Genomic DNA, 27,985 nt, shown 5'->3' on the forward strand with positions numbered 1-27,985 from the left:
AAATGAAAATCAAATGGGTAACTCAACAGTTCGATCATGTATGTTGCCCTGCTATGGAGCTGCAATACTGAACAAGGCAGCAATACATGGACTGTTATTAGTGTCACTTCCTCATGAGTAGCCCAGAACTCAATGGCTTGAATTTTACCGTTCCACCCGTCACGGGAATTGGAGTGGGCAAGGGACGGACAATGGAAAGGTCCGTTGACCTCGGGCCGGGATGTTACGTTTCTGGATGAGCGAGGCCCTAAAATCCCTCCTGATGTGTTTCTAATTTCCTCCTAAATACAGGGCTACAATAATGTCTTCAGAAAAGCTATTTGACATCAGGCATTAAATTGGGATACCAAAAGATGTTTAGTTTCCAAGCATGGAAATGTTTTACACCTGGTCACCTATGGAGGGAGCGTTGATCGACAAGGGGGTTGAGGGTTATGGGTGATATAGGCAGGAAGGTGGACGTGGGACCACAATCGGATTAACAGTGATCTTATCAAATGGTAGAACAGGCCTGTTGGGCCGAATGGCTTTCTTCTCCTATTTTTTATGAACTTATGTAGTACAGGAAATACTCTAATTATCCATGCAGTTGATCCCATGAACTGGCTTTGATTGTGTATGGAAATCTAATGCAAGAGAAATCCTGACCCTGTATTTACGCAATCGCACTGTCTCTATTTCAGTTAGAAGCAATTGTGTGTTTTTTCTATATTTAGTTAATTAGCTCCTGTGCATGCGAAGTAAACCTGATCACCACCCAGATTTATAACACTTACTGCACGCTCCATTGGTGAAAGGCCTCCAGTCAACACATACTCCAACACTTGCACAAGCCAAAGCCGCAGCTTCCAAGCTACTGCAGTCTACGCTGGCATTTAGCGCACAATGGTCAAAGACACAAGTCTTGATGTATTTGTCAAGGTTAATCTTCTTTCTACATTCTTCAAATGGCCTAATTAACGCAAAAAGAGATTGCTTAAAATGAAGTGAAAGTGATTTATCATCGCATCATTTCATACTTCAAACCATCTTAATATATAGAAATGTAAGCATCCCCTTAATTTCTAGAGTGATTTAATTCTTGTGAAAATATTTATCCCTTCTTCTTGGTTGTTAATCCCGAGTTTGTGCCAACCAAATCTTTCCAGAAATTCTATTTCCTGTTATCCAAAGAGAAAACTTTTTGATGGCTACAAGGCAAAAGAAGGGAGGAGGACCAGCTGTATTGCACATGATGGGCTGAATGGCCTCCTTCTGTAACAATTCTCAAATTTAGGTGAGATTTAAATTGCTTTTGGAAAGCTATTTATAAGTCACATCAACATTTTTTGCTACTGTCCCCAGACCATTAATTAGTTTCGCACCCGCGTTACAACTGTCTTTCCAGATGCTTTCTGAAAACTTTAGCAAAAATTGGACCCCGCTGGAGATGAGGTGGTGTGGGTGTTTTATTTGTTCGTGGGATGTAGGCACCACTGGCTGGGCCAATCTTTGTTCCCATCCCTAATTACCCTTGAACTAAGTGTCTCGCTTGGCCATTTCAGAAGGGCAGTTAAGAGCTAACCATATTGCTGTGGATCTGGAATCACATTTAGACCACACCGGATAAGGACGACAGATTTCCTTCCCTAAAAGACATTAGTGAACCAAAATGACAATTTTAATGACAATTGATTCATGGTCATCATTAGACTGCTAATTCCAGATTTTTATTCAGCTCATATTTCAACATCTACCTTGGCAGATATCTTGGCCAAGGTCTCTGGATTACTAGCCCAGTGACAATATCACTATGCCATTGCTCCCCCAGCTGCTTAAAAACACCCAAAGAGGCCAAAGACAGGACTAGAGGAAAACTGACCCATCAATCTCACTTTTCCATTGCCAGTGATTTACAGATAGCAACATAATCCGAGGGGCAGCTTGCTGATCATGGGGACGGGTGTAGGGGCTGTGGAGGGGCTGGCATGGGTCAAGATCAACATCAGCAGATAAGCCCGGGAGGAGGGCCAAGTTATGCCAGGAGATGGTCAAGTGAAGAGAAGTGGTGGCCGCACGTTCTGCTCAGCTAAAATCTTTGTACTTACATTTTTGAGTGACAGCCTCCATATTTTACTTTAGAGGACCATCGGTTGTGCTGCAATGGTTTTGTGCAAACTGACTGCTGTATTCATTTGCTATGCTAGGGTTCAGTCAGGAACCGACTTGGCATGGGGGCCTGGAGTATGGGTGATTTTCATCGGCAACACCCTAAGGCTGGAATTTTCCAGTCCTGCCTGCCATGGCAGGAAAGGACCATGCAAAGGTCTCTTAATCTCGGGCAGGATTTTCTGGTCTTGGAGCAAGCTTGGCCAGAAAATCCCGCCCGACATTCAATGTGAAGAAGGAACTGACTTACTTTCTTTGAATAACATCACAGATGGTTCCCTCGGATTTGCATGTTGGAGAAGGGGGCTCTGGAATGCAAGGCACATTAGTAGGAGCTGATTGACACTGAGGTTTACTGGGATCATCAACTCTCCAGTCATATGCAGTTTTGTGACAACAGTCAGATGGTTCAACTTTCCCATTCTTTCGCATGCATTGGGGTGGAGAGTGTGAGCAGGATCCTAAAGATCAGAAAAAAATTATTCAGTGCATCATGTATTCAAACAAAATTTAACTTGCAAAACCATCAATATCATGTCTAATTTGATACAACTTTATACAGTAACAGAGCACATACCACATTGGCCTTGGGTGTTGTTAAGGAAATATTCTTCTGGCACTCTGATCTTAAAGGCATTACGGAAAGCAGTGATACTTGCTCGAATATCAGGGATAAAAATATATGTGCTGATGCCCAGTTTAGTAATCTCAAATCCATTTGCACTGTAGGGAAGACTCACATCCGATCCATTGACAGTTAACTGAAAGAAAAAACGGAATGTTTTAAAAGCTATTCCAAGTTACAAAGAATTCAGTATGTTGCAATGAATGGCCTGATCACCGGTGGATTGCTGTTCCATTCTCAGCATTCTGCACCACAATCAAGTTCCACATTTCTGGCCAGTCTTCCGATTCTGGCTTCTTCGGAAATGCGGAGCATTCCTTCAACGGAACTGCTTCCTTGTAATGCTGGATCATCAGGTCAAGACAATCCATGTCCCCTTTTTTTATGACACTAGCTGCTTTACTTTACCTCAAGTGTCTAAATGTCCCAAAACATCTCAGTGTGTTAATAGTGTATGAGTGAATGTATGAATGAGTGGGTGAATGTGGAGGTGCGCGAGGTAAGTTGGCAGGATAGGGCAGCAGGTGGGGCAGGTGGCAAGCGGGCAGGGGAGAAGCAGGGTTGGGGGGGGGTTGTGGGGAGTATCAGATTAGATTCAGTAAGAAGGAGTCATCGGGGGGGGGGGGAAGGTGGAGAGTTGGGGCAAAGATCAAGGATAGAGCTGTTGGGGGAAGGGTCAGTTGTACAAAAATGTTTAATGTAATGATAAAGGAATCAGCCATATTTTGGAAGATTAGATTTTCAGAGGCCATGCTGTAGGCAAGATGATCACCACAAAGAGACAGGCCTGGTAAAACACATAACTTGGATCATGGGTTAGGACAGACATTTTGCAAGGATTAATTGTTTTAGAGTAGCACAGTGGTTAGCAGTGCTACCTCACAGCACACAAGGATCTGGGTTCGATTCCTGGCTTGGGTCACTGTTTGTGTGTTCTCCTCATGTCTGCGTGGGTTTCCTCCCGCTGTTCCAGTTTCCTCTCTCAGTCCAAAAGACGTGCTGGGTAGGTACACTGGCCATGCTAAATTCTCCCTCAGTGTACTCTAACAGGTGCCGGAGTGTGGCGACTAGGGGATTTTCACAGTACACATTGCAGTATTAATGTAAGCCTACTTCTGACGCTAATAAATACTTTAAAATTATCAGCATCTGTGAATTTTATCAAAAATAATGGGTAATAGCTGATGGATGAAATGTCCCATAGGAACTTGGTGGACTTTGTAGAAGAGATGGAATGGACATGGCATTTGGAGCAGCATGGTGGCACAGTGATTAGCACTGTTGCCTCACAGCCAAACTGCCTGGGTTCAATTTCAGCCTCGGGTCATTATCTGTATGGAGTTTGCACGTTCTTCCAGTGTCTGCATGGGTTTCCTCCAGGTGCTCCAGTTCCCTCCCACAGTCTAAAGATTGTGGGTTAGATGGATTGACCAATGTAAATTGCCCCCTAGTGTCCCAAGATGTGTAGGTTAGAGGGAGTGACAGTGTAAATACATGGGGTTACAGGGATAATGTCTGGAAGGGATACTCAATCAGAGAATCAGTGCAGACTCGAGGGGCTGAATGGCTTGATTTTGTACTGTAGGATTCTAGGATTCTATGGTTACATTCAGATGTGTCTCCATATAACCAATGGGCAATGAGTAAATTAATGAGCAACCTTGGATGTGTCATTTATATATACTGGTGGATGACATTGTTTATTATTAATGATAACAAACTGTCAATCAGGTTTTTCAATATAAACAACATGTATAAAAGTACTTACCACATATGAACCACCAGTTGAAATACGCACAACATTTCCATTGTAGGAAATAATCAGGCCTTTTGGACAAGACTTCTTTATGAAGGAGATGCAGAAATAATTATCTACCACAACCGAGAAATGGTACTTTGGAACACGTTCTTCCACCAGGGTGTAGGTGCAGTCCTCGAAGAAGTCATACCACAGACCATCAAATGTGCGATAGTGTGGGTCTCCCCATACTTCACATTCACCTAAAGTCAAATCAAAACTAGACTTCAGAGAACTATCGGTACTTTGGGATAGCATTACTGCCTATGATCTACCCTCTCCATTTTTCATGTCTGCTGATTTCAGTAGATATCACCATCAATGGGGTTTCCCATTCTATGCACCCTCCACCACCGGGAACCGTTGGTAGGACTGGAAGATGCCGCCAATGAGAACAGCCGGAAAGTTCTGGCTAATCAATCCAATTTCACAGCCCAGACAAAATGAAAAATTTTCCTTGTCATTTCAAACAATAGCAATGTGACATTTGAACAGAGCAATGATACTAACAGTCACACTCCCATTTCTCACAACATCCGTTTGCAGTGCGAACTTTCGCAGGCTCAATGTTGTTGAGGCATTTTGGTTTAATTGATGGTGCACAGGGAACGGGATCCATTTTAAAGATGTCTCCTCTGATACAAGTGATGTCTGTGCAGTTTTCCCTCCATGTCTCCAGACACTAGAAGGAAAGTCAAAAATAAATCAATTATTTAGCTTTTGACCTGAGTAAACCAGGCAACTTCCTGAACGTAGAAATAATTAATATTTAAATGTTGGCAACTTTTAAAAACTGATTATTTCTGGGGAATTGAAGAACTGGTTTCTCTAAATCTGTAAACGGATGTCATTTATGTTTCCAAGAATTTGTATATACCCACATTTAACTTATTTATTTTTCCTATATCAATCAACATTGGTTTGCTCTGTTTTGGTACAAGAGTTAGTTGGTGATTTTATGCCACATCGTGGCATAAATTGGTAGTGTGGAAAGAGACTTTAAGAGGAGAAAATGTTGGAGCATAATTAGGCCATTCAGCACAGCGTGTCTGCTCCACCATTCAATCTTGGTTGATATGAGGAGTTTGCAATGCACATTCTACAAGTTAGTATGAAAGCGAGACTTATAGGGTGGGATTTTACAGCACGGCTCAGACGAGACTGGAAATTCCCATCCGAGGTCAGAGATTCCCATTGTCAGATCCTCTCCCGCTCCGATTCCATGGCAGTCGGGGTGGAAGATTTTCGGCTATAAAGTCACAAGTATTTTCAAGGGAATGTTGCGGGATAAAAGTTTGTATCTGCTGCTCTCTCATAAAGCATGCTTATGGCCTAAGTGAACAAAACTCATTGAATTGGCTTGTATTGAATCCAGTGTGTGTTTCATGGATACAGTAATATTGACATTCTGGGCATCATTATACAGGTGCCATTAATGAGGGTCCTTGGCAACCTGGAATATATATCAGCCATTCCAACATTTCTGGTTTAATTTTGCGCAATTGTCTACAATGACTTTTTTAAACTTGCGCTTCCAACAGGTGGACCTCCCCATTAGAAACGTATGAGAATTTTCTGGATTGATTCAGAATATTGAGCTGTTACACTTATGTTTTTGGAATGAAAACCTAAGTATAAATTAAGGGCTAGACACAAGTTACTTTTCTTCTTTAACCATAAGCAGTATATTGTTATAGAACTGGCAACATCTCTCTCAGGCCATCCTTATCCAGCCTACCCCGTCACATCGACAAGAGTCTAAGACCAAGAGATGGGCATTCTCTGCCTTCTATCAAAATGGCTAAAACATTCTATAACTGGGTGAATTCAACAACACAAACATTTTTATCCTGCCTCATCTCATCACATATTTCAGTTATTGTGACTATTTTCTACAGGGAAATTCTATCGTGATTAGATAATTTCCCAATTAAAAAACCATAATCACATCAAAATATTCTACAGCCGGCCAGAATGATGAAAGCTGCTGAGCTGTGTGAATGACTTGTATTCAATCAATACGTTATTAATGCGACAAGAATTGAGTTGGATTTATTTACCTTCCTTGGTGGATTCGTATTGCACTGACATGACTTTACAATTTTCTCTGTGTGCTGGATTATAGGGGGCTCATTTGTCACAGGATTAATGGTTGTTGATGTAATTAATGTCGTTAGTTTTGGCTCACAGCACACTCTGATCCTATAGTCCAAACACATGAGGTGGCTCTCAGGCATCAGTTCATTGTACTCGCAAATCAGTCCTCGGTTTATATCACAAGTAACATTATCCTTTGTTTCACTTATTGGTCGTTGTGGGAACTTGACGGCTTCACAATTGATGCTACTTATTTGATATGGGGAGTAAGGACACAGTTCATTGCGAATTGGCTCCAATAGTTCAGAATCGCCTTTGTTCTGAATGGATGGTGTATTTTTATTAAACCAGGGTGACCATACACCATTGCAATATAGATCTGTAAAAGAGAAGTTGATTAACTTTTGTCATGAACAAGTAAACATTTTGATCAAGAGGTGTAGGGTAACACAATGAGATAGAATGTGGGCCTTTCGTGTCTCGAGTTGGAGTTTTAATCTGGCCACACTGAGTCAGAAAAGTTCTCAGTCCCCCGTGGCAGTAAGGACTTTGTGTTGACAAATATGGATATAATCAATCTAAATGGCTATCAGTTCACAGTTAAAAAAACTCTTCAATACAAACTGCTAATACAATCATATTCAGACATGCCATGAAAATTAATGATGCAGGAAGTAGAAACTTCAAACTGGCAATGGCGGTAGTACTCCTCTTAGACTGAAACAATGGCACTTTACTGGAGTAGAGTGGACTGGACCTTACTCTGCTTATACTCTCCTATCATTAACCTGGGAATATATTCTCTCAAAAAAACATCAAGGGTGGCATTTTCTGGCCCTTCCCACCAACAGGAGCTTCTATTTTCACTGAAGAAAATCCCCCCTCAATGCCGTGGGTTCCCTGGCAGCAGGATGGGTGGACAGCAAAAACTGCAGTAGACATCCGCCTGGAGACCATGAAGAGCTAACTCTGCCCACGGCAACAGGGGAGGTTGAAAAATCCCAGCCTCTCTGAATCTAATTCAAACTGGATTTTGAACAAATGGGTGGCACGATGACTTTGTAAACTCGTTCACAGTTGCAGAATGAGGCCCCTAATGTTAACTCCCAAGTTTCATTGATATGATGATGATTCACTTGCTGCCTGAAATGAGGAGAAACTAACCCTTCTTTCAAAATGGGACAATCTATTTGCCCATTCCACCTTTGGTCAGTTCAGTTCAGTTTCATCATTATTCATAATACTTCAATTCCGGCCTTTGTCACTTTGTGGAGTTTCCAACATTCTCGCCGTGTCTGCGTGGGTTTCTTCCAGGTGCTCTGGTTTCCTCCCACACTCCAAAGAAGTGCGGGTTAATTTGATTGACCATGGTAAATTGCCCCTTAGTGTCAGGCGGATCAGCAGTGTACCTAAGTGGGGCTACGGGGATAGGATGGGATTGTCGTCTATAGAGGCTCAACAGGCCGAATGGCCTCCTTCTGCACTGTAGGGATTTTATGATTCAATATAAACAAAACTGTGTGAAACCTTGTATGGAGTGTAATCACAACTTGGGAAGGGCAGTGACTAATCAGAAAACGACAGTCAATGAAATTTAAAAGGATACCATCACAATTTGAAATAGATGATGCATACAAAATGACAGCGTCATGATGTTTGTGGCCAACTGCACACAAATTCAAAGGAAAGAGTTTTATAAAATATCTGAAAATTAAAGGAAGCTAATAAAAGCAATAATTTATTAGCTAAAACAAGTGTAGCAAACAGAGGCATTCTACAAGTTTTCTCAAATACCATTACAACTTTACTGAAACTAGCCATATTTAATTGGCTAATGACTCAAATTTTGATGAAAAGTCTGGTCACACATCACATATTAACTGATACCTGTGGTACTCTTGATTGGCTGACTTGTTGTTGTCACTGTTGTATATCTGCCTAAATAAAACACAGAAGAATTAAATGAGCCAATGCTGTGGGAAACAAAGGAAAATCAAGCATTTAAAAATGTGTCGCTATAGCTTAATTCACATTATAGAATTTATTAGGACACATAGCTATCAAAAAATTAATTGAAATGCCTTAAGAGTTGAACAAATAAACAGATCTTATTACTTGTGCATTTGGACCATTGAAAGCTTCAGATATTGCATGCCTTTGTTTTGGTACATTCTCCAAACTGCTGGCTGCTGTAAATAGATCTTTTCACTTCCACACTTCCCACTTGTTATGGCACAGTAGATGTTAAGTGCTAGGCTGTCCAAACACCCAAGGGAAACTTGAAACAAGTTGCCAAAATGGTACATTATGAGCAGTTACCTGAAGTTTATTTACTAATCACAAGTAGGCTTACATTAGCACTGTGATGAAGTTATTGTAAAAATCCCCTAGTTGCCACACTCTGGTGCCTGTTCAGGTACACTGAGGGATAACTTAACACAGCCAATCCTGAAGTCAAGATAGATAAATTACAGACTACTTGTGATGATTTTAAATTTGAAAATTTAAGAAAATGACATTTAAAAAACACAATAACACATTCACACAATTAACAGTATTTTACAATCTTTTCCTAAAATACATTGGATTAGATAAACTCAGAGCTAATTCCCAGTTTTGATGGCAACAGTTCTTACAGATGTTCAGATCTATAAACATTGTGTGGTAATGTTCTGCTACTCTAGTGGAAACCTCATACAAACTCTCCTCTGGAACGGGGGACAAAACTGATGTTTACAGGTCTGGCTTCAACGCACATCCAAGATCTCATATCCACACATAACAAACTTCAGTCCTACTTTAAATATATGTTTTTTTTCCCCTTTAAATCTTCCACTCTATCGTTTCCATGGTTCTGGCTATTGTATTTATAAAGCAAACTTCCTATTTTGCCTCACACATGTATGATCTCCCAATTGTGTAAGTTTCCTTTGAAATCCAACAGTTAACTTTAAAATCATTCCAATCCGCCTCACATAAAATCCTGGTCAAGCTGCTCCTTTGCCCCCTGTTCACTTGTATTTCAACCACTTGTCTTCTATACCTCTTTTACCGGTGTTTTGACCTTTGCAGTCTAATTGTCTCTGATTTAAATAAACCTGATGTGGGTATGCCGGCATTGGACTGGCGTAAACACAGTAAAAAGTCTGACAACACCAGGTTTTAGTCCAACCGATTTATTTGATAATAGACTCACAAGCTTTCGAGGTTTCCCTCTTCGTCAGGTGAATGGAGAGTTCTGGCCTCAGACAGAGCATATAAAGCACAGACAGTTTAGAGATTACTGATTAGAATGCGAATCCTTACACCTAACCTGCTGTTCAAGACCTGAAGTGGCTGACAATGTGAGTGGAAGGAGCACTGATCACAGGTTACAGAGATGTGTATTGTCTCCAGACAGTACAGTAAGTGAGGTTTTGCAAACCCAGGCAAGTCACGGGGGTTACAGATAGTGCGACATGAACCCAAGATCCCTGTTGAGACCGTCCTCATGTGTGCGGAACTTGGCTATCAGTCTCTGTTCAGCGACTCTGCGCTGTCGTGTGTCGTGAAGGCCGCCTTGGAGAATGCTTACCCAAAGGTCAGAGGCTGAATGCCCGTGACCAGTGGTCACGACACACGACAGCGCAGAGTCACTGAACAGAGACTGATAGCCAAGTTCCGCACACATGAGGATGGTCTCAACAGGGATCTTGGGTTCATGTCGCACTATCTGTAACCCCCGTGACTTGCCTGGGTTTGCAAAACCTCACTTACTGTACTGTCTGGAGACAATACACATCTCTGTAACCTGTGATCAGTGCTCCTTCCACTCACATTGTCAGCCACTTCAGGTCTTGAACAGCAGGTTAGGTGTAAGGATTCGCATTCTAATCAGTAATCTCTAAACTGTCTGTGCTTTATATGCTCTGTCTGAGGCCAGAACTCTCCATTCACCTGACGAAGAGGGAAACCTCGAAAGCTTGTGAGTCTATTATCAAATAAATCGGTTGGACTAAAACCTGGTGTTGTCAGACTTTTTACTGTATTAAATAAACCTATCAGTCACACCCATAGTCACACACACAAGCTTGTTTCCTGGTAAGAGACCATATCACAATGACTTTGCAAAAAATAACAAGAACTCTCACTTTCCTCACACCTTGAAATTGAGTCTGCTATTACAGATTCTTCAAATTCAGCCTAATTGGCATCTCGACATCAGGGCAGTTAAACTTCTCTGGAATGCTAAGAAAGGTTCATGGAATGAAAACTTTTCACCAACTCTCAAGATACCAATTTGAAATAGATGATGCATACAAAATCACAGCATCATGATGTTTGTGGCCAACTGCACACAAATTCAAAGGAAAGAGTTTTATAAAATATCTGAAAATTAAAGGAAGCTAATAAAAGCAATAATTTATTAGCTAAAACAAGTGTAGCAAATAGCTTACAAAAGCATTAATACTTTCTTGGAATTTCTTTACCCATTTTTGCTCAGAATATCCCACGTGTGAGGTTGGATTCCTATACTGAAAGAGTGTTTCACTTCCTCAGACATCTAGGTGAAGTGACAACATGTTGAAGAAGGGAAAAGAAAATCTCTTTAGCTTAGAGCCAATGTTTTGAGTCTAGATGACCCTTCATCATGCAAGGTCATACAGACTCAAAGCGTTGGCTCTACTCTCTCCACAGGTGCTGTCAGACTTGCTGAGTTTTTCCAGCATTTTCTGCTTTTGCTTCAGATTCCAGCATCGGCAGTATTTTGCCGTTATCTCTTTAGCCTAGTTCAGCTACTGGTGCCGTCACAAATCCTCCAGTCGTCTGAAGACAGAAGAATGACCTGATGCTACAACTTGGCACTAACTAAGCTGCCAAACAAATTTATTAAAGAGGAAGATAATGACAGTAGCAATTTTTGCAGTAGTTGTTGGCTTAGCTAACTTATTGCACTGCTGTAAGTAATACTTTGCCACGATCAGTGTTAAACTACAATATAAAATAAGAGTGGTTTTTTGCCTTTCTTAGCATCCATATCCAGCCAGTACCTTCATCAAGACAGAACCCAACATCTGAAAGATAAACCGAGAACTGGCTTCACAGATAATGACTATGTGGGTGGCATGGTGGCACAGTGGTTAGCACTGCTGCCTCTCAGTGCCAGGGACCCAGGTTCAATTCCCAGCTTGGGTCACTATCTGTGTGGAGTTTGCATGTACTCCCTTTGTCTGCGTGGGTTTCCTCCGGGTGCTCCAGTTTCCTCCCACAGTCCGAAAGATGTGCTGGTTAGGTGCATTGTCCATGATAAATTCTTCCTTAGTGTACCCAAACAGGAACTGGAGTGTGGTGACTAGGAGATTTTCACATTAACTTCATTGCAGTGTTAATGTAAGCCTACTTGTGACACTAATAAATAAACTTAAACTAGTTCCTCAACACTGCAATTTCTTTTCTATTATCCCTCACGCTCACTAAGTTGATCTCTTCCCTGTCAATTTATTTCCTCTTCCCTTGATTCCATTCTCACTCCACGCTTGGCCACTCATTGATTATCCCTGGCCTTTGCGACCTCTGATGTTGTAAATGGCTTCCTCTGCTCAGGCAGAGTCCCTCTAATTCTACACCGCCATCCTTCTGCTCCTCAAATAGATTGCTTCAAATTCAACACTGGGCAAAATCAAAGTCATTGGGCAGAATTTTGAAGTCCTCCCCCAAGGTGAATTTCCTGGGGAATCTGGGACATAGTTAATTGGGCTGGAGAAAGATGGCAGGAGACACCATTGCCTTGCCATCTCAGCCCTGATTGTGTGCTGTTTTAAAGTTGCCAAAACATGCAAACACTTAAACAATGACCAATGCAATGTATCTTGTAACACAGCCAAGGGAATGTTCCGAATTGAATTGAATAGTTTGCTCCCTCTTTAGGGTAGATGTCTTGAACTAATTGACCAATTGTTCCAACAACATAGAGTATAATTTCTTTTCTTACTCACTACATATCGTAGAAGTAGTAAAGAAATCAATATCTCGTGAAATTTCAAACAAAAGTGTTTCATATTTGTCACAGTCACTTGTTCTGCAGATAACTATAAGAAAAAAGGGCCATTGTTTACCAGGTGTGGTGAAAGGTGTAGTTGTGGGCGTCGTCACTGTTTTTGTGGTGGATTCTGTAAAAGAGGGAAACACTGAAATTAAAATAACAGATAATCTAGAAGGAAACCATGAATTTATTTCCCTGATTGGCAAAGCCTACGTTCAAGGAAATTCTAAAAGAAAATATGAAGCTTATTTGGGTGGTGAAGGAACAGAGCTCATCATTGATCAGGTTAATAGCTGTTTGTGGGAATATGGGCAGCAACTTGAGGCCGTATTTAATGCAGACAACAGAGGTCTTGTCTACCAGCCCAAGAGCCAGTGAAAGCCCTGTGTCACCTTTTGGGGGAAGGCCAATAAGGCACTTAAAAACTCAAGACCACCTTACTGGATGTCCTCAGAAGTTATTGGAACTCTTGCCCCGTCATCATGTCAGAGAGAACTACGATGGTCTGATAAGATAAATGCTAATGTCTAAGACATTAAGGGCACTTGGAAACTATAGGTAGTTGAGCCTCTGCCTGTAGACTCATCATGTGGGGTTTTCTGCATCTTCACATTTGGGGAAGATTGGCTCCATCAGCCCCATTCTACAGCCCCATCAACTTCCTTAGACATCTACTTGCCTGGCTGCTGATACCCTCCCTTCCCTCCTTCTCCTGAGTGCCTCCTCACTGGAGAATCCATCTCCAAAGTGAATAATTCTCATGGCTCAAGGTTGTTGCTAGGAACCTTACCTTTCAAGGCTCAGCTTTGTCTGATGGTTACCCAAGGGGATCTTAGCTTCAAAACACCCATTTTTGTAATGTTAGTTCAATGGAAATGACAATGCTCCACAATGCAAGACACGTGCTGTACTACTAACTGTTGTCTCCAACCTCTCTCACATTAGGACACACTTTGAAGCTTTGTAAACCCAATGCCTGTCCAACTCATCTGGACAGATTTACACCTGTCCATTCTGCCTGTGCTTGGGACCATAAATTGTTGACAGCCTTGTAAACTTTCAGGTGAATTGGACCTTTAATTAGTTCAACAAGTCAATTAAACAACTTCTGCAAATCACAGGTGGGTTTTGTGGTCCACTGGCCCCTTCCCCCCAGCAGTAAAGTGGAAGCGGCTGACTGGTTTTCTGATGTAGGGACTCCAATCCCACTTCATGGTGCTGAATTTAACAGGTCATGGTAGGCGGCACAGTGGCACACTGGTTAACATTGCTGCCTCATAGCTCCAGGGATCCAGGTTCAAGCTCAGCCTTCAGTCACTGTCTGCACAGAGTCTACACATTCTCATTGTGTCCACGAGGGTTTCCTCCAGTGCTCTGGTTTTCTCCTACAGTCCAAAGGTGTGCAGGTTAGGTTGATTCATCATGCTAAATTGCCCCTTAGTGTCAGGTGGGTTAGCAAAGTAAATATGGGGATAGGATCTGGTTAGGATTTTTGTCGGTGTAGATTCAATAGGCCAAATGGCCTCCTTCTGCATTGTAGGGATTCTATGATCCTAGGTCAGCAATAGTGGAAGACACCCATCCAACTGTAACACCATCTTATAATCCAGCTCCTTATTAATGTAAATTCAGGTCACTGAAGTTCAATCTCGGCTTTTCACTGTTCGACAACCAGATGCAGCAATTCAGTTGAAAAACAGTAAGAACCGCACTTGAGCTCAGAACAGTGAGAAATAGTCAGATAGGAACTTGCAATGCTTAAAAACTTACCAGGTATGGGACTTGTGGCAAATGGGGTAGTTGTCCGTGTTGGTGGTAAAGTTTCTATAAAGCAGGAAAATATTTCAAACTGTTAGACAACTTGTCTGCGTCAGGTGTAAAAACATACCTGCCCATTGTCTATGGCCAAGCACAAAAATTGTAAAAATGTATTCACTCCTGCATCTACTCAAAATTATTTTAGCAGAGGGAGAAATTGGCTACTTAATGATCCTTACATGCAGCGAACCAATTCCATAATTAAGAGTTGCTAGAACTGTCATGCAAGATTTGAGGTAATTTAAATATTTGTGTTCAATAGACAGTGGAGCATCTTACAGCAAACTAATCTCTATTAACCCCATCTGTCAAGATAAACAGTGGCTCAGAAAATATATACCATAACAGCATTACACCCAATGTAACCCAAACTTTTTTAAAATAGAATGTGCAGGCTATACAGGAACACACAGGTTGCAAGTGAGTGCAATTGCCATATTAAATTCTCCCTTAGCGTACCCGAACAGGTGCTGGAGTGTGGAGATTTTCACAGTAACTTCATTGCAGTGTTAATGTGACACTACTCAACAAACCTTAAATTAGACTTAGCACAAGAAATAAAATCGCTGCCAATTACCGGGTATGGTGCTGGTGGTGGGTAAGGTTGAAGTTGTTGTCACAATCGGGGTTGTAGTTTCTGCAAAGGGGAAAAATATTTTAACTGTGCACGGATCAATTCCATAATTACGAGCTGCTAGAATTACCATGTAAGCTTGATCATGGGGTAATTTAAATATTTGTGTTCAATGGACAGTGGAGCATCTTATAGCAAACTAATCTCTATTGACACTATCTGTCAAGATAAACAATGGCTCAGAAAATATATACCATACCAGCATCACACCCAACCTAAAACAAAATTTTATTCTGGAGTGTGCCAGTCATGCAGGAACACTCAGGATTGCTGTGTGGCAGCTTGGATACACAGATAAATGGGAATTATGGTCACAGCTACCAAAGCCCACCAGCATTGATCAAACCAAGGTATGCCAAGTGCATGGAGAGTCATGTTGTCCAAATACTTATAGCTGGAACTTGTAACACCATTTCTTTTCATTCATTCATGGGATGTGGTGTCGCTGGCCAGACTAGCATTTAATGCCCATCCCTAATTGTCCTCAAGAAGGTAGTGCTGAGCTACTTTCGTGAACAGTTGCAGTCCATGTATCCATTCAGTCTCACAGTGCAGTTAGGAAGAGTGGTTTTAGGATGTTGACCCCATGACAGTGAAGGAATGGTGATATAGTTCCAAATTAGGGTGTGCTGTAGACATTCACTGGGAATAGTGCTTCAGATAACTTATTACATTCCAGCTCCACCATTTAATCGCAATGACACAAAGACGATCAATCCCAGTACAACTCCGTTCCTCTGAGCACCAGGGTGCTTTCCATGTTAATATTCCTATTTCAGAAATCAATGGGTTAATTTTCATTTATGTGCTAGAGTGAAAGAGTGGGGAAATGAAATTCCAGGGAAGAATTTGAAAGTCTATTGAGAGAACTTTTCTCCTGGTTTGAAACATGAAACTGCCCCAATATTTGATAACTGCAAAATTGCTATTTAATAGGAACATATAATACAATGCCCCCACGTTGCTTGGGCTGCAAATAAGATTGGTACTCTGTCCTGCTAAACATTACATTAGGAGCGTAATTTCCTAAAATTTAACCAAAAATTTACAAAATAAGGAACAGCTTTGCAAACATTGTCAAAGCAAACTAATCTGATGTAGAAAATTCAAAGCCGCATTTATAAAATAGTAATAGCGACAGACCACAAAGTTAGGATCAAATCCATTCTGAAATAGACTTAGCACAAGATATAAAATTGCTGCCAATTACCGGGTGTGGTGCTGGTGGTGGGCAAGGTTGAAGTTGTTGTCACAATCGGGGTTGTAGTTTCTGCAGAGGAGAAAAATATTTTAACAGTGCACACTGAGGTTTATAAACTTACCTTTCTGTTGCATGTAGCTAAGTGCAAGATTTCTAAAAATTACACCTATTCAATTGTATACTTAGTACACTCAATAAACTTAGTGTGGAGAGAATAGAACTACTTAATAACCCACATTCGGTGAAGAATTACTGGAATTGTCACATTAATTTACTTCATAGAATCCCTACAGGTGCAGAAAGAGGCCATTCAGCCCATCGAGTCTGTGCTGACCACAATCCCACCAGATCCTATTCCTATAACCTTACACATTTACCCTGCTAATCCCCTGGCACTAAGGGGCAATTGAGCGTGGCCAATGCATCTAACCCACACATCTTTGGGCTGTGGGAAGAAATTGGTGCACCCACAGAGACATGGGGAGAATGTGCAGACGCGACACAGATAGTGACCTGAGGCCAGAATCAAACCTGTGTCCCTGGTGCTGTGAGGCAGCAGCGCTAACCACTGTGCCACCATGATAGTGTTGCTAATAGACTTTTTGGAAATATTAGTTTTCAATAGCCCATGGAAATTTCTTAAAACAGATACATCCATATTGGCTTCGACAGTCCAAAGAAACAATGACTGGGAAAATACATGGGCAGCTAGCCTGGTAATTATGCCAGGCTCACACCACCAAGAGCTTAAATCTGACATGACCAAAATGCATGTGTGAAAAATGGGAGGTCATGTTATTCAAATATTAATACTGGGAACCTGAACTACTTTACTCTGACACGTGTCTTATTGCTTTTCCTATTCAGTATGAATGGAGATTTAACTGATTGCCATCTCAACTGGTACACCAGTCACATTCTTCAAGTGTGTGTGGGGGCAGCTTACTGGCTTTGCCAGCCTAAATGGAGGTAACACCTGTCTGTATGGACTGTGCACATTTTCACCGTATGTGTTGGGTTTCCCTGGGATGCCCAGGTTTCCTTCCACACTCTAAAGATGTGCAGATTAGGTGGATTGGCCATGCTAAATTGCCCCAAAATGTCCAAAGGTAAGATGGATTATCCATCGTTAATGCATGGGGTTATGGGGATAGGATGGGGGGAGGTCCTGGGTTAAGTTGGGTGGCATTTCATAAAATCCCCACAGCGTAGAAGAGGCCATTCAGCCCATCAAGTCTGCACCGACTCTCTGACAGAGTCTCTAACCCAGGATCTCCCCCGCCCCCCATCCTATCCCCATAACCCCACGCATTGTAATGCAATGTAATATGCAGAATGTAATGTTATCGTCATTACTAGGCTGTAGAAAAAGATCAGCTTAATGCAAGATAGGTCCATTCAAAAGTCTGAAGGCAGCAGGGAAGAAACATACAAAAATAAATAACTTGTGGAGGCAGATTTGGTGCAATTTAATTTAAAAAATGCTGTCACTTACCAGGCATGTGGAGGTAGTTTTAATCATTGTCCAGGTTAGTGGTACAGTTTCTATATCGCAAGAAAAATATTGCTACACCACTCAGTGAGGCTTGCCTGTACTGGGTTTGAAAACATACTTTCCTGCTGCCCTCAGCCAAGCACACAAATTTCAAACTTCTAGACATTTGGTTGGGATTCTCTGGTCTCATTCACTCTCCCATCGCTGTCAGCGAGAACAGACAATTTCTGTCATATGGGAACGGCTGAGGACTCTGGACTGTAGTCGTTGGAGTTTAAAAGGATGAGGGAGGGAATTCATAATATCATAACACGATGGATGTTATAATAAATACATCCCTCTCACTTGGGAGCTATACATGCAATGGAGAAATATGAGGAAGAAAGGCTACGACAGTTGGTCATGTTAGAAATGATCTATTATTATCTATCATTCCATGAACTGTTATGTCAGGAGTACAAATCCCAACAAGCTGCATTCAAATTTACAACGACCAGAGAAACAAATGTTTTCAAAGCAAACAATTGAAAGGATAATTTGAAGTAGAAAATCGAAGTTACATTTGTTAATGAGTCAGTGGCAGACTACACAGAGACAGACAGATGTACAACCATTGCTGCTTACCAAGTACGTATGCAGTGGTAGATGTTGTTGTTGTCACTATCTCAGGTTTTGGTGTTGTTTCTATAAAGCAGAAAACATTTCAACCTGTGAAACTGCTCTGAATCTAAGATTCTGCTGCATGTAGCTATGTACAGACACTGAAAAAATCAAATCCATTCACTTCTCTGTTAGTTGACTGAATTAAATTATTTTGGTTAATTAAGAGGGGATACAACTATTTAATAACTCTTACAGCCAGGAAATTAATTATACATTATAGATTTACTGGAATTGTTACATAGAATGGAGTTCTGATAAATATTGGTTCACAATGCTCAGTGGAAACCTCTTACAATCGGCAAAAACACATTGATTTGAATTCTCCAGGGAGGCAGTGGCTCTGAGTATTCTCAGGTCATTTCCCAGCACCCTCCAGCTCTAACTAGACATGAGAATGCAGTGTCGGTCGAAGATTCTAATTCTCAAATATTTATTAACACTGATCACACTATAATCTGTTCATTGCCATCAATTTTCTCAGTGCAAGAGGTATTCTATGGCCTTCCAAGTAGGAAGTCTGACAACACCAGGTTTCAGTCCAACCGATTTATTTGATAGTAAACTCACTAGCTTTTGGGTTAGCCCTTTCGTCAGGTTAATCCCTTTGAGTGAAGAAGTAAGGGAACCAAAAACAGGGCTCCCTGGATGAGAAGGGAAATAGAGATTGTGATGAAGCGAAAAATGGAGGGGACATAATGCATGTCAGATGAATCCTTCATGTCAGTTGAGATGGGAGATGAAGATGAAAATATGGGAGGCAAAGAAAGAATATGGAAATAGAATGGCGGTCAACATAAAAACAAACCCAAAACTGTTCTACCAGAATGTAATGACTAAGTGGCTAGTCAGAAATGTAGTTTGTCTTGTGTCTTGGGGACCAGTTAGCTCAGTTGTCTGGACGGGTAGTTTGTGATGCAGAACAATGCCAAGGGTGCAGCTCAGGTTATTCATGAAGGCCTGCTGTCTCAGCCTTACCCCTCACCTGAGGTGTGGAGATCCTCAGGTTAAAATCAGCACCAGTCAGTTCTCTCCCAAGGGGAGAGCAGCCTATCATCATCTGGGATTACAGTGACTTTATCTCTAATGAGGATCAAAGAGAATGATATATACACATTGAGGTGCCGGTCAAAGCCAGAATGCTCGATCAGTTATTTGTATTATTCTTTCTAATAAAGAAAGAGGATCCTGATAAAATATTGGCAGAAACTGAGACAACGGAGACAATAGTTAGTGTAAGAATTGAGAGGCGGAAGGTTAAGGAAGGCTGCTTTGGCAAAGGATGGTGGTTTGGATGACTTGGATCCCAGGTTGCCAAAGGAAGTGGGGATGGAGAGAGTTGAAAGGCTTGACTTAATTTTAAACCTTCCCTGGATGGAGCTGGTTTAGGATTTGGAATCCAGAATCAAGGAAACATTCACAAACATTTGGATAGTTTTATGTTAGTTAAAGAAAGCCAGCATTGAATTGTAAAAGGACAATCTTGCCGGGCAAACTCACTGATACTTATTGCAAATGTAGCAGAGGAATTTGATGAAAAGAATATTGTGGATGTTGTTGATATTTCTGTTAAATGTTTTGCAAATTTTCAGATAAAAAACTGATTAGAAAATTGAAGCATATGGAATAGAAAAATCAGTATCCAAACAGATAAAAAATTGGCTTAAAAACAGAAAGCAGCAAGTGATGGTAGATGGTTATATTTTGGACTGGACAACAGTAGACAGTGGTGTCCCCCAGTGTCAGTTCTGGGATCACTGCTTGCTTAACAATGAAGGAAAAATGAGAAGTTATATTTGCACTGACTCAGTGACAAACCTCTCTGAGTGAGGAAACAGTCACATTTGGAGAGAGACTGGGAGCAAGGTATAAAACTGTTGCTGCTTACCAGGTATGAATTTGGTGGTGGATGTAGTTGTCACTATCTCAGGTTCTGGTGTTGTTTCTATAAAGCAGAAAACATTTCAACCTGTGAAACTGCTGAGTCTCAGATTCTGCTGCTTGTAGCTATGCACAGAAGTTGCAAAAAATGAATCCATTCATTTTTCTCTTAATTTTTTAGCAAATAGACAATATAACTAATTAATAGCTCTTCAGCCAGAACACCAATTTTTCAAGGTAAGATGTACTGGAGTTCGTCACATAGAATGGAGGTCCTGTCAACATTAGTTTTCAATGGACAGTGCATGCTGCTTACAATAAACTGATGCATATCGAATTCTCCAGATTAACAGCGGCTCTGACTGTTTCACTTCCCAGAGTCCTCCAGCTCTAAGCTGACCTGAGAATGCAGTGTCAGTGGAAAGTCCTAACGTTGAAATATTGTCCTGGAAACCTGCACCATCATATCCAGATTCATGGCATAATGCCGTTTCTATTCAGCACAAATAGAACATAAATTGCAGCCCCTGTCTTTCTTGCTAGACAATGACCATCTCCCCCAAGAGAGAATCTATCCATAGTTCCCTGACAATCAATGGCTTTACCATTGCTGAATTTCCCACTATCAACATCCTGGGCGTTACCACTGACCAGAAACTGAAGTGGACTCCTCATATAAATACTGTAGCTATCAGAGCAGGTCAGAGACTAGGAATCCTGTGGTGAGTAAGCCACCTCCTGACACCCCAAAGCCTGTTGACCATCTATAAAGTAGAATAGAATGGTAATCAACATAAAAATAAACCCAAATCTGTTCCAGCAGGATAGAAACAGTAAGTGGCTAGTGAGAAATGTAGTTTCTCTTATGTCTCGGGGGATCAGTTATCTCAATTAGCTGGATAGCTGGTGCGTGATACAAAGTGACACCAATTCCTGCACCATCTAAGAATATTTATGAAGGGCCCACCTTCTGAACCTTACTCCTTTGCCTGAGGTGTGGAGACCCCTCAAGGAGAGAGCAGCCAATGTTCATCAGGAACTATGGCGACTTTTTGTCCAATAAGGATCAAAGAGAATGATATATACATTGAGGTGCAGGTCAAAGCCAGAATGCTCAGATATTTGCATTGGTGCTAATAAAGAAAGAGAATCCTGACAAAATATTGGCTGAAACTGAGGCAGTGGAGGCAGTGGTTAGTGTAAGAACTGAGAGAGAGAAGGTTCAGGAAGGTTGCCATGGCTAAGGATGATTAGTCCCCTGGTCTGGATCCTAGGATGCTAAAGGAAGTGGGAATGGTGATAGTTGAAGGGTTTGCCTTATCTTCCAGCCTTCCCTAGTTAGCGATGAGGCTCCAGTGGATTGCAGACTGGAAAATGTGACACCTCTATTCATAAATGGCTGCAGGACAGTTCCAGCAACCACAAGTTGCTTCGTCTAATATCAGTGGTGGTTTAGAGTTTGGAATCCATAATCAGTGAAACATCCATAAACATTTGGAGAGGTTTAGGTTAATTAAAGAAAGCTAGTGCGGAATTGTAAAAGGAAGATCGTGCCCAGACAAACTATTGATACTTTTTGAAAAGTGGTGGAGGAGTTTAATGGAGGAAATATTGTGGAGCAAGGTATAAAACTGTTGCTGCTTACCAGGTATGAATTTGGTGGTGGATGTAGTTGTCACTATCTCAGGTTCTGGTGTTGTTTCTATAAAACAGAAAACATTTCAACCTGTGAAACTGTTCTGAGTGTCAGATTCTGCTGCATGTAGCTATGTACAGAAGTTGCAAAAAATGAATCTATTCATTATTCTCTTTACTTAATTAAATTTATTTTAGCAAATAGACAATGGAACTAATTAATAGTTCTTCAGTCAGGACATCAGTTTTTCAAGGTAAGATTTGCTGGAGTTTGTCACATAGAATGGAGTTCCTGTCAATATTAGTTTTCAATGGACAGTGCAAGCCGCTTACAATAAACTGATGCACATCAAATTCTCCAGATTAACAGCGGCTCTGACTGTTTCACATCCCAGAGACCTCCAGCTCTAAGCTGACCTGAGAATGCAGCGTCAGTGGAAGGTCCTAACATTGAAATATTGTCCTGGCAACCTGCACCATCATATCCAGATTCATGACAATAATGCCGTTTCTATTCAGCACAAATAGAGCATGAACCTCAGTCTCTGTTTCCCTCGCTAGACGATGACCATCTCTCCCAAGAAAGAATCTATGCATAGTATCCTGATAATCAATGGCTTTACCATTGCTGAATTTCCCACTATCAACATCCTGGGTGTTACCATTGACCAGAAACTGAAGTGGACTCCCCATATAAATACTGTAGCTATCAGAGCAGGTCAGAGACTAGGAATCCTGTGGTGAGAAGTTCACCTCCTGACTCCCCAAAGCCTGTTGACCATCTACAAAGTAGAATAGGATGGCAGTCAACATAAAAAGAAACCCAAAACTGTTCCAACAGGATAGAAACAGTAAGTGGCTAGTAAGAAATGTAGTTTGTCTTATGTCTTGGGGGATCAGTTAGCTGGATAGCTGGTTCCTGATACAAAACAACACCAATTCCAGCATCATCTAAGATTATTTATGAAGCTCCCACCTTCTCACCCTTACGCCTTGCCTGAGGTCCCTCAAGGGGAGAGCAGCCTATGTTCATTTGAAACTATGGTTAAATTTGTTCAATAAGGATCAAAGAGAATGATATATACATTGAGGTGCAGGTCAAAGCCAGAATGCTCAGATATTTGCATTGGTGCTAATAAAGAAAGAGAATCCTGACAAAATATTGGCTGAAACTGAGACAGCGGAGGCTGTGGTTAGTGTAAGAACTGAGAGAGAGAAGGTTCAGGAAGGCTGCCATGGCTAAGGATAATTAGTCACCTGTTCTGGATGACTTGGGTCCTAGGATGCTAAAGGAAGTGGGAATGGTGATAGTTGAAGAGTTTGCCTTATCTTCCAGCCTTCCCTAGTTAGCGATGAGGCTCCAGTGGATTGTAGACTGGCAAATACGGCACCTCTATTCATAAATGGCTGTAAGGATAGTTCTAGCAACCGCAAGTTGCTTAGTCTAATATCAGTGGTGGTTTAGGGTTTGGAATCCATAAGCAGAGAAACATCCACAAACATTTGGAAAGGTTTGGGTGAACTAAACAAAACCAGTGTGGAATTGTAAAAAGAAGATCGTGCCAGACAAATCCATTGATATTTTTTGAAAAGTGGTGGAGGAGTTTAATGGAGGAAATATTGTGGAGCAAGGTATAAAACTGTTGCTGCTTACCAGGTATGAATTTGGTGGTCGATGTAGTTGTCACTATCTCAGGTTCTGGTGTTGTGTCTATAAAACAGAAAACATTTCAACCTGTGAAACTGCTCTGAGTCTCAGATTCTGCTGCATGTAGCTGCTCAGAAGTTCCAAAAAATGAATCCATTCACTTGTCTCTTTACTTAATGATTTTAGCAAATACACAATATAACTAATTAATAGTACTTCAGCCACAACACCGATTTTTCAAGATTTACTGGAGTTTGTCACATAGAATGGAGTTCCTCTCAATATTAGTTTTCAATGGACAGTGCAAGACGCTTACAATAAACTGATGCACATCAAATTCTCCAGATTAACAGCGGCTCTGACTGTTTCACATCCCAGAGACCTCCAGCTCTAAGCTGACCTGAGAATGCAGTGTCAGTGGAAGGTCCTAACATTGAAATATTGTCCTGGCAACCTGCACCATCATATCCAGATTCATGACAATAATGCCGTTTCTATTCAGCACAAATAGAGCATGAACTTCAGCCTCTGTTTCCCTTGCTAGACGATGACCATCTCCCCCAAGAGAGGGAATTTATCCATAGGCCCCTGACAATCAATGGCTTTACCATTGCTGAATTTCCCACTATCAACATCCTCGGTGTTACCACTGACCAGAAACTGAAGTGGACTCCCCATATAAATACTGTAGCTATCAGAGCTGGTCAGGGACTAGGAATCCTGTGGTGAGTAATTCACCTCCTGACTCCCCAAAGCCTGTTGACCATCTACAAAGTAGAATAGGATGGCAGTCAACATAAAAAGAAACCCAAAACTGTTCCAACAGGATAGAAACAGTAAGTGGCTAGTAAGAAATGTAGTTTGTCTTATGTCTTGGGGGATCAGTTAGCTTGACAGCTGGTTCGTGATACAAAACAACATCAATTCCTGCATCATCTAAGATTATTTATGAAGTGCCCACCTTCTCATCCTTACTTCTTGCCTGAGGTCCCTCAAGGGGAGAGCAGCCTATGTTCTTCTGGAACTATGGTGACCTTTTGTCCAATAAGGATCAAAGAGAACGATACATACATTGAGGTGCAGGTCAAAGCCAGAATGCTCAGATATTTGCATTGGTGCTAATAAAGAAAGAGGATCCTGACAAAATATTGGCTGAAACTGAGACAGCGGAGGCAGTGGCTAGGATAAGAATTGAGACGGAGAAGGTTCAGGAAGGCTGCCATGGCTAAGCGTAATTAGTCAGCTGGTCTGGATGACTTGGGTCCTAGGATGCTAAAGGAAGTGGGAATGGTGATAATTGAAGGGCTTGCCTTATCTTCCAGTCATCCCTAGTTAGCGATGAGGCTCTAGTGGATTGTAGACTGGCAAATATGGCACCTCTATTCATAAATGGCTGTAAGGAAAGTTCTAGCAACCGCAAGTTGCTTAGTCTAATATCAGTGGTGGTTTAGGGTTTGGAATACATAATCAGGGAAACATCCACAAACATTTGGAGAGGTTTGGGTTAATTAAAGAAAGCCAGTGTGGAATTGTAAAAGGAAGATCGTGCCAGACAAATTCATTGATATTTTTTGAAAATAGAGAAGGAGTTTGATGCAAGGAATATTGTGGAGCAAGGTATAAAACTGTTGCTGCTTACCAGGTATGTATTTGGTGGTCGATGTAGTTGTCACTATCTCAGGTTCTGGTGTTGTTTCTATAAAACAGAAAACATTTCAACCTGTGAAACTGCTGAGTCTCAGATTCTGCTACATGTAGCTGTTCAGAAGTTGCAAAAAATGAATCCATTCACTTTTCTCCTTACTTAATTATTTTAGCAAATACACAATATCACTAAATCATGGCTCTTCAGCCACAACACCAATTTTTCAAGATTTACTGGAGTTTGTCACATTGAATGGAGTTCCTGTCAATATTAGTTTTCAATGGACAGTGCAAGCTGCTTACAATAAACTGATGAACATCGAATTCTCCAGGTTAACAGCAACTCTGACTGTTTTACTTCCCAGAGTCCTCCAGCTCTAAGCTGACCTGAGAATGCAGTGTCAGTGGAAGGTCCTAATGTTGAAATATTGTCCTGGCAACCTGTACCATCATTCCCAGATTCATGCCATAATGCAGTTTCTATTCAGCACAAATAGAACATAAATTGCAGCCCCTGTCTTTCTTGCTAGACAATGATCATCTCCCCCAAGAGAGAATCTATCCATAGTCCCCTGACAATCAATGGCTTTACCATTGCTGAATTTCCCACTATCAACATCCTGAGTGTTACCACTGACCAGAAATTGAACTGGACTCCCCATTTAAATACTGCAGCTATCAGAGCAGGTCAGAGACTAGGAATCCTGTGGTGAGTAAGCCACCTCCTGACTCCCCAAAGCCTGTTGATCATTTACAAAGTAGAATAGAATGGTAATCAACATAAAAATAGACCCAAATCTGTTCCAGCAGGATAGAAACAGTAAGTGGCTAGTGAGAAATATAGTTTCTCTTATGTCTCGGGGGATCAGTTATCTCAATTAGCTGGATAGCTGGTTCGTGATACAAAGTGACACCAATTCCTGCACCATCTAAGAACGTTTATGAAGGGCCCACCTTCTGAATCTTACTCCTTGCCTGAGGTGTGGAGACCCCTCAAGGAGAGAGCAGCCAATGTTCATCAGGAACTATGGCGACTTTTTGTCCAATAAGGATCAAAGAGAATGATATATACATTGAGGTGCAGGTCAAAGCCAGAATGCTCAGATATTTGCATTGGTGCTAATAAAGAAAGAGAATCCTGACAAAATATTGGCTGAAACTGAGACAGCGGAGGCAGTGGTTAGTGTAAGAACTGAGAGAGAGAAGGTTCAGGAAGGTTGCCATGGCTAACGATGATTAGTCCCCTGGTCTGGATCCTAGGATGCTAAAGGAAGTGGGAATGGTGATAGTTGAAGGGTTTGCCTTATCTTCCAGCCTTCCCTAGTTAGCGATGAGGCTCCAGTGGATTGCAGACTGGAAAATGTGACACCTCTATTCATAAATGACTGCAGGACGGTTCCAGCAACCACAAGCTGCTTCGTCTAATATCAGTGGTGGCTTAGAGTTTGGAATCTATAATCAGTGAAACATCCATAAACATTTGGAGAGGTTTAGGTTAATTAAAGAAAGCTAGTGCGGAATTGTAAAAGGAAGATCGTGCCCAGACAAACTATTGATACTTTTTGAAAAGTGGTGGAGGAGTTTAATGGAGGAAATATTGTGGAGCAAGGTATAAAACTGTTGCTGCTTACCAGGTATGAATTTGGTGGTGGATGTAGTGGTCACTATCTCAGGTTCTGGTGTTGTTTCTATAAAACAGAAAACATTTCAACCTGTGAAACTGTTCTGAGTCTCAGATTCTGCTGCATGTAGCTATGTACAGAAGTTGCAAAAGATGAATATATTCATTATTCTTTTTACTTAATTAAATTTATTTTAGCAAATAGACAATATAACTAATTAATACTTCTTCAGTCAGGACATCAGTTTTTCAAGATTTACTGGAGTTTGTCACATAGAATGGAGTTCCTCTCAATATTAGTTTTCAATGGACAGTGCAAGACGCTTACAATAAACTGATGCACATCAAATTCTCCAGATTAACAGCGGCTCTCTCTGTTTCACTTCCCAGAGACCTCCAGCTCTAAGCTGACCTGAGAATGCAGTGTCAGTGGAAGGTCCTAACATTGAAATATTGTCCTGGCAACCTGCACCATCATATCCAGATTCATGACAATAATGCTGTTTCTATTCAGCACAAATAGAGCATGAACCTCAGCCTCTGTTTCCCTTGCTAGACGATGGCCATCTCCCCCAAGAGAGAGAATCTATCCATAGTCTCCTGACAATCAATGGCTTTACCATTGCTGTATTTCCCAATAACAATATCCTGGGTGTTACCACTACCAGAAACGGAAGTGGACTCCCCATATAAATACTGTAGCTATCAGAGCAGGTCAGAGACTAGGAATCCTGTGGTGAGTAATTCACCTCCTGACTCCCCAAAGCCTGTTGACCATCTACAAAGTAGAATAGGATGGCAGTCAACATAAAAAGAAACCCAAAACTGTTCCAACAGGATAGAAACAGTAAGTGGCTAGTAAGAAATGTAGTTTGTCTTATGTCTTGGGGGATCAGTTAGCTAGACAGCTGGTTCATGATACAAAACAACATCAATTCCTGCATCTTCTAAGATTATTTATGAAGTGCCCACCTTCTCACCATTACTCCTTGCCTGAGGTCCCTCAAGGGGAGAGCAGCCTATGTTCATTTGGAACTATGGTGACTTTTTGTCCAGTA

The 27,985-nt window shown here is 41.3% G+C and overlaps 1 protein-coding gene and 1 long non-coding RNA gene across 2 annotated transcripts in view; both read right to left on the reverse strand.

Moving 5' to 3' along the window:
- Positions 1-27,985, reverse strand: part of LOC145355602 (mucin-5AC-like) — a 111,502-nt gene that overhangs the window by 9,096 nt on the left and 74,421 nt on the right. The window contains exons 31-42 of the mRNA XM_080207851.1: positions 25,302-25,358; positions 16,353-16,412; positions 15,086-15,145; positions 14,461-14,514; positions 12,764-12,817; positions 8,556-8,606; positions 6,632-7,047; positions 5,082-5,253; positions 4,542-4,774; positions 2,726-2,909; positions 2,399-2,609; positions 777-952 (exon numbers count right to left, since the gene is read on the reverse strand). Of these exons, the coding sequence (XP_080063977.1) occupies positions 777-952; positions 2,399-2,609; positions 2,726-2,909; positions 4,542-4,774; positions 5,082-5,253; positions 6,632-7,047; positions 8,556-8,606; positions 12,764-12,817; positions 14,461-14,514; positions 15,086-15,145; positions 16,353-16,412; positions 25,302-25,358 (1,728 nt within the window). The remainder of the gene's footprint in view (positions 1-776; positions 953-2,398; positions 2,610-2,725; positions 2,910-4,541; positions 4,775-5,081; positions 5,254-6,631; positions 7,048-8,555; positions 8,607-12,763; positions 12,818-14,460; positions 14,515-15,085; positions 15,146-16,352; positions 16,413-25,301; positions 25,359-27,985) is intronic.
- On the reverse strand, positions 18,463-23,726 carry LOC145355585 (uncharacterized). The gene is made up of 4 exons (XR_013889011.1): positions 23,669-23,726; positions 22,025-22,081; positions 20,387-20,443; positions 18,463-18,522 (listed from the first exon to the last, which is right to left on the reverse strand). It is a non-coding gene; the product is annotated as an uncharacterized LOC145355585 (long non-coding RNA).

This window comes from Carcharhinus amblyrhynchos, chromosome 19 (genome assembly GCF_965287045.1).
Source record: "Carcharhinus amblyrhynchos chromosome 19, sCarAmb.v2.hapA, whole genome shotgun sequence".
Lineage (NCBI taxonomy): Eukaryota > Metazoa > Chordata > Chondrichthyes > Carcharhiniformes > Carcharhinidae > Carcharhinus > Carcharhinus amblyrhynchos.